Source organism: Myotis davidii, unplaced genomic scaffold (genome assembly GCF_000327345.1).
Source record: "Myotis davidii unplaced genomic scaffold, ASM32734v1 scaffold608, whole genome shotgun sequence".
Lineage (NCBI taxonomy): Eukaryota > Metazoa > Chordata > Mammalia > Chiroptera > Vespertilionidae > Myotis > Myotis davidii.
Genome location: NW_006300025.1, coordinates 2,878,978 through 2,885,737, shown reverse-complemented (window position 1 = coordinate 2,885,737; position 6,760 = coordinate 2,878,978). Strand labels below are relative to the sequence as shown.

At 43.5% G+C, this 6,760-nt stretch overlaps 1 protein-coding gene across 1 annotated transcript in view; it reads right to left on the bottom strand.

Moving 5' to 3' along the window:
- CFAP61 (cilia and flagella associated protein 61) overlaps positions 1 to 6,760 on the bottom strand; it is a 230,857-nt gene that overhangs the window by 86,901 nt on the left and 137,196 nt on the right. Inside the window, 1 exon segment of the mRNA XM_015572036.1 lies at positions 1,160 to 1,258. Within this exon segment, the coding sequence (XP_015427522.1) occupies positions 1,160 to 1,258 (99 nt within the window).

Genomic DNA, 6,760 nt, shown 5'->3' with positions numbered 1-6,760 from the left:
TTCTCTCCCACAGCACACCTACCAGGGGCTGGCCAGCCGTGGTCACGCTGAGTGAGTTAAACTGCTCGGGAGACATTTATCAATAACACCAGCACTTCCTGGGAAGCGTGTAAGTTAGAAAGAGGGCAATGAGGGGAGGGGATGTACATGTGTGGATCCTCTACTTTTTGTCAGAACTTACTGTTACACTAATTTTAATAAAAAAAAAAGTCCAGCAAGGTTGCCTTATCATATACTTTTCACAGTAAAAAACAACAACACACAAACAAAACCAAAGTCCAGGGAATGAAAACCCCTTTGTGGTAGGGACAGGATCTGAATCTGAATTCACTTGGCTCAAAACCCATGATTTTTTCTTTTTTTAAAAAAAACCACATCCTAACGATGCTCTTAAAAATAAAAAAGTTCATGGTCTGGTAAATGTATTAGGTCAGAATGAGCCTGGTTCTGCTGACAGGAAAGCTGCAGGTTTTCTCACAGTTTGCCTCGCTGTTTGAAGGCAAAGCAAGCCTTTTTCACAGAGGAAAGAGGATCTCTTTGTTGTGGATTCTAAAAGGAATACCCTGAGAGGGAACCATTTCCTTCCTCCTCATTAAAAACATGTGAGCACTGTTTCTAGAGGCAGGGAGCCTAATCATTCTTATACCCATGTTTTGCTGCAGGAAATTAAAATTACTGGAAGCTGTGTGATAATGAAGTGGGATTCTACCGGGGTGCAAACAGCAAAGCTTGCAGAGACTGGCCTGGAAGGTCGTGCCCGGTCAGCCCGGATTAGGAATGGCCTGGGTGGGTGTGAGACGCACCCCTCAGGGAGGTGCCTGACCTTTATCTCTCAACTCTGACCTTGGGGGAGTTGCCTGGTCTGATGCAAATCCAATCGCCAAGCTCCCCTGCTCTACAGTGCCGCTCAGAAGCCCACCGCAGACGGTGGCTGGGTCGGAAGAGGGCACAGGTCTTCTCACAGATAGAAAAGGGCAGCCCAGCCCTGCCATCCACTCGTCAGCAGGTTCGAACCCGTATCTCCTAAGTGACATCCGAACTCCAGGAGAGAAGCCCACCACCTGCCTCTTTCCAATCTGAAAACCATTTAGCATAGAAACGACAGCTTAAACATTAGGACATTTAGGCCTCGGAAGGAGAAAGCAAATAGAATGCATACTCGCTTGCTAAAAACTTCCTTTGTTCCGTTCCCAGAAGTTTTTTCCCAGGGAGTCCGTGGGTTGAAATTAGCGTGAGGTTACTGAACTTCAGGTGAGAGCTAGGGAGAAAGAAAAAAATTAAAAACAGAGGTAAAGCACGATTCGGTGGAAGTTTATTCTACATTTGACCCTTGAACAATGTGTGGTTTAGGGTACCAACTCCTCATGAAGTAAAAAATCCATGTGTAATTAAGACGCTCCCAAAACTCAACTACTAATAGCCTGTTACCGATATCGTAAAACAGCCGATTAACACGTATTTTGTATGTTATATGTATTACATACTGTCTATAATAATACAAGCATAATATGCTAATTAGACCGGACGTCCTTCCGGACGAAGCCAGGGGCTGCGAGGGAAGCACAGGTCCCAGGTGCCAGAGGGAAGCCGGTGCCGGCAGCCAGGGGAAGGAAGACCTACTCTTGCATGAATTTTGTGCATCGGGCCTCTAGTATCATTATAATAAAGCTGAGAAAAGAAGATATTAAGAAAAACACGGAAGAGAAATACCTCTACTGTGTTTACTGAAAAAAAAAAATCCACATGGAAGTGGATCTGCACTGTTCACACCTGTGTTGTTCAAGGGGCACTGTAATTCAATTTAACCTCATTTCATGTGTCATCCAATTATTGAATTGTCTTTGAGCCCAGCATCTCTTTTTGCACAAACCTTCAAACAGAACCGGCCATTAGAATGAAGGAATGAAGATGGCACTGGAGTGGCTAATTACAGAAACTTCACACAGCAGCACTGCAGTGATGGACACCACTTTGTTTTTAAAAAATTGCTTCTCAGAGTAAAACAAACTAAAATCCAAAATTGGGAAAGAGGTACGTTTAGTATGAATTAGTGCAGTTGGAATTTCAGCCTGCTACGAAACTGCTAAGAATCATAACCACCAGAGCTAGGATTCTGAGTGCTTTGCCTGTCCCTCATCTAGTCCTCGACGCAGTACAGAGAGGTCAGTGATACCATTATCCTTATTTTGTTATATAGAACGGAGGCAAAGTGATTTGACCAAGACCGTGCAGTAGGAAGTCTGGAGGCGGTGTGTGAACCCAGATGTCTGCTCCAGAGTCTTCTCCCCTAACCTCTGCCTCCACTGCCCTGTAGAGCTTACATTGTTGACAGGGATCCAAAGATCATCTAATGCCATTGGTCAACATTACCTTTATTACTTTCATATATATGTACATATATATACACACACACACACACACACACACATATACACATTATATATATGTGTGCATATATATATACATTATATATAATATGTGTGTGTGTGTATATATATATTGTGAGGAAAAAGCAGATTTACAGTTGAGTCTGTGAAAGTTGATTTTTGTATTATTATTGCTTATTGTATTATTTTCCATATGACAACTGTAAACCTACCTTTGCCACATCCCATCTGCACCTCAAATCAGAATATTCAAATAAATTTCAGAGAATTTCTATTAAGAGTAAAACTGCCTCATGTTTGCATTAGGCTTTCCAGGGCCTGAGGCAGGTGCATGGGCATTATCACAGAGATCAAAATTCAGGACATTTGTGCTAGGGGTGGGGCAGGGGTCAGGGTTTTATGATCTGTGTTTCATAAAGAAGAAAATCAAGGTTGGAAATGCTAGGTAATATGTTCATGGTCACGAAGCTCACAAGTAGCAGAACCAGAAATGAAAGCCACGCCTTCCAGCTCCAAGTAGCACCCTCTCCACTCAGCCCTGCTGTCCTCCAAGCAGTCCTGGGAGTAATGTTGAAGAGGATGCCCTCTCCACTCAGCCCTGCTGTCCTGTAAGCAGTCCTGGGAGTAATGGTAAGTAGGATGCCCTCTCCACTCAGCCCTGTCCTCCAAGCAGGCCTGGGAGTAATGGTAAGTAGGACGCCCTCTCCACTCAGCCCTGTCCTCCAAGCAGGCCTGGGAGTAATGGTAAGTAGGAGGCCCAGCACATGGAAGGGGAGGTTTCCGAAGAACTTCTGTGCTTAGATTCCCTCCTTCAGTATTGAAAGTGTTCCTGATGCAAATCTGCCCTCCAGCTGGCATCAGCAAAATTTGCTGGCTGAGCTGATCTTTTAATAGGTTTCAGGATGATGGATGAGAAAGGTATATTTTCCCAAAATCTCTTCTTAGTTCACACCTCCCCTTAAACCAACCAAATTCAAAAACAAACAAACAAACAAAAAACCTTTCACCAAGTCCAAGGAAAAAACCTGTCCCCTTCCCCATGAGGAAACTGGGCCTTTTCCGGATGTGGAAATGCTATCAATGTACTGACAGCCTGTTAGTACCACTAAAAGCAGGAGACTTTTGGCGACCACACGGACCAGCCATGTAATAAACTCAACCGCTCCTGACATTTAAAAACAGCTAAATATTATGAAAGGTTTTGCTCTAAAGTCTCTAAGGATGTGTGTCATTTAAGAATAAATATTCTTATTTGATACAAAGAAAACCAAGCACATCTTATCCTCTAATAATAATAAAATTTTTGAATACGTTCAAATAACACAAAGGTCACAATTAACCCCAGCTACTTATGGCTGCCAGTTTGCAAATGTACACTGACGACAGGCCTCTGACTTATTACCATTTCACGGAAAATGCAAGTAATAATACGTGTTTATACTTGCATGCAGTTAAAATTTATTTTGGCTTTGGTGCCTACGTGATGGAAATGTGGTTTATGTTGTACTAATAAAACAGGTTTATATGCAAGCCCCTCTTAAAGTTCTGAGTGAAAAAAAGGCTTAATAATTATCCAGCTACATCTTTTACTACAAAGACTAATCCCCTTAGTACTGAATAATTTGAATGATCTAACAACACACGGATAAAATAGCTTGTAAATTGCCAAATTACCACTCTGTAGTATCCTGAATTATGCCATTATGCAATTAAAAATTTCACCAAAAGATTGGGGGGGGCGGGTATTTTCTGGATTTGTACCTTTTGAAGGAACCAGCTTTTGCTCAGCCAGACTGGCTCAGTTTGTGGTCATCTTGTGCACCAAAAGGTTGCCAGTTCAATTCCCGGTCAGGTCACATACTTGGGTTGCAGGTTCGATTCCCAGTCAGGGCAGGTACAGAAGACAACCAATCGATGTTTTTCTCTCTCCTTTCCTCTCTCTAACCATGTCCTCAGATGAGGATTAAAAAAAAGAAAAGACAGAAAGAACCTGCTTTCTGTTCCTTTTCCTTAGCTTTAGCCAAATTGGTTTTGTATTCTTCATTGTGGCTGTCTGGTCCTTTATTCAATCTTCAGTGTCACCACTTAACCTTTCTTGTTCTCCCTACCATTCCCCTTCCACATTCTCAAGCAAGAACATCTCCCACACCATAAACAACAACACAAAACAGAGAACAGCCACCAGGCACCCCCTCCCCTGTTCCCCTCTTGCCACGTCCCGAGCATTGCCATCCACAACATATCCTTCCATCCCTCCTGGTTCAGAAGATAGGTGTCTCCCCTTAACCCTGTTATTCTTCATGTTCCTCTCCCACCTCTCCCTGTAACTCAACCACCAAATTTCTCTTACAACTGTACTCAAGGAACCTGGAAGCAACCAGTCCACTGCTGTTAAGGGGGAGCCATGATGTCAACAGAGGCCATGGCCCTGCTTCTCCTACATCCAAGGTGGCTCCTGGAGCTCCAGCCATCACACCCTACACCCACATTACAGGCAGGAGGAGGAGGAAAGGGTAGGAAGGACTGCCCATTCAGGAGGTTTCCTTAAAATGTCACGTGACATTTCGGCTCACATTGCCAAGCCTCAGTGATACAGCCACATGTAGCACCACGGGTCACTGGAAAATGTGGTTTCTCAAAGAGGAACACAGTGGTTTTTCCACAATGCCTAGGGTTCTGTTATCACGGACAAAGTGCAGAATGAATTCTGGAAGGCCACTAGAAGTCTCTACTCATGTTGACTCATGAAGGAAGAGTGGGTGGGTTGGGGGAAGATCCTGGTATCAGTCAGAGTCCAGGCTGGAAACAGAGGGCCACTCCACAACCTTTGACAAAATGAAGGCATGTGTAGGGTTCTGAGAACCAATAAGGCAGTGATGGCGAACCTTTTGAGCTCGGCGTGTCAGCATTTTGAAAAAACCTAACTTAACTCTGGTGCCGTGTCACATATAGAAATTTTTTGATATTTGCAACCATAGTAAAACAAGGATGTATGTTTTCGATATTTATTTTATGTATTTAAATGCCATTTAACAAAGAAAATCAACCAAAAAAATGAGTTCACATGTCACCTCTGACACGCGTGTCATAGGTTCGCCATCACTGCAATAAGGGATGGGGAGTCACCGAGGGGCTAGCAACAGTGGGATGCCATTACTGATCCGGATCATAAAGAGCTAGGGATGGAGGAAATGGTGGCAGTTGGGCCCATGGAGGAGGCCCCACGCAGGATATGCAGCCATAGCACATGCTCCCAATACAACACTGTCATAAGGTTCTCTTTTATGATGGCTTTTTTTTTCTCCCCCATCTCCTCCTTTGCCCATTTATTTCTCACAAGCTTCCCAGTCTTTTTTGTAAAATTGAAATTGGGATGACATTGGTTCACAAAACCATTTAGGTTTCAAATATACAACTCAATAAAATATCATCTACACACTGCAGCATCATGTGCCCATTGCCCCAAGCAAAGTCTCTTTCTGTCCCAACTTCTCTCTGCCCCCTCACCCCTTTGCCCACCTCCACCTACCCCCAATCCCCTTTGCTCTCTGGCTATCATTACACTGTTGACTGAGTCTATGGGTTAAGTATGTATGTTTTTTGGCTAATCCCTTCACCTTCTTTCATCCATTACCTCACTATCCCTCCCCTCTGATAGCTGTCAATCTGTTCCATGTATCATGCCTCTGTTTCCATTGGTTTGTCACTTTATTTGGTTTATTAGATTCCAAATATAAAAAGATCATATGGTATTTGTCTTCCTCTGATTGGCTTATTTTATTTAGCATAATAATCTTCAGGTGCACCCATGTCGTCACAAAGGGCAAGAGTTTCTTCTTTTTTTACAACCACGTAAGATTCCATTGTGTAAATGTAACAGCTTTTTTATCCACTCATCTACTGATGGGCACTTGGGCTTTTTCCAGATCTTGGCTATTGTAAATAACACTGCAATGAACATAGGGGTGCATGTGCATATAGTCCTTCAAATAGTGTTTTGGGATATCAGGATATAGTCTCAGAAGAGGGATCACTGGGTCAAAAGGAAGTTCTGCCCTAACCAGTTTGGCTCAGTGGATAGAGCGTTGGCCTGTGAACTCAAGGGTCCCAGGTTCGATTCCGGTCAAGGGCATGTACCGTGGTTGCCGGCACATACCCAGTAGGGAGTGTGCAGGAGGTAGTTGATCGATGTTTCTAACTTTCTATCCCTCTCTCTTCCTCTCTGTAAAAAAAATCAATAAAATATTAAAAAAAAAAAAAGAAGGACCCTCGGACTTGGCAGCCAGATGGCAGACTGGCAGGAACATTCCCCAATTGGTTCTCATGCCCCACTGGCTGAGGTTGGCCCAACTTCCCTCCACATGTCCTCCCAC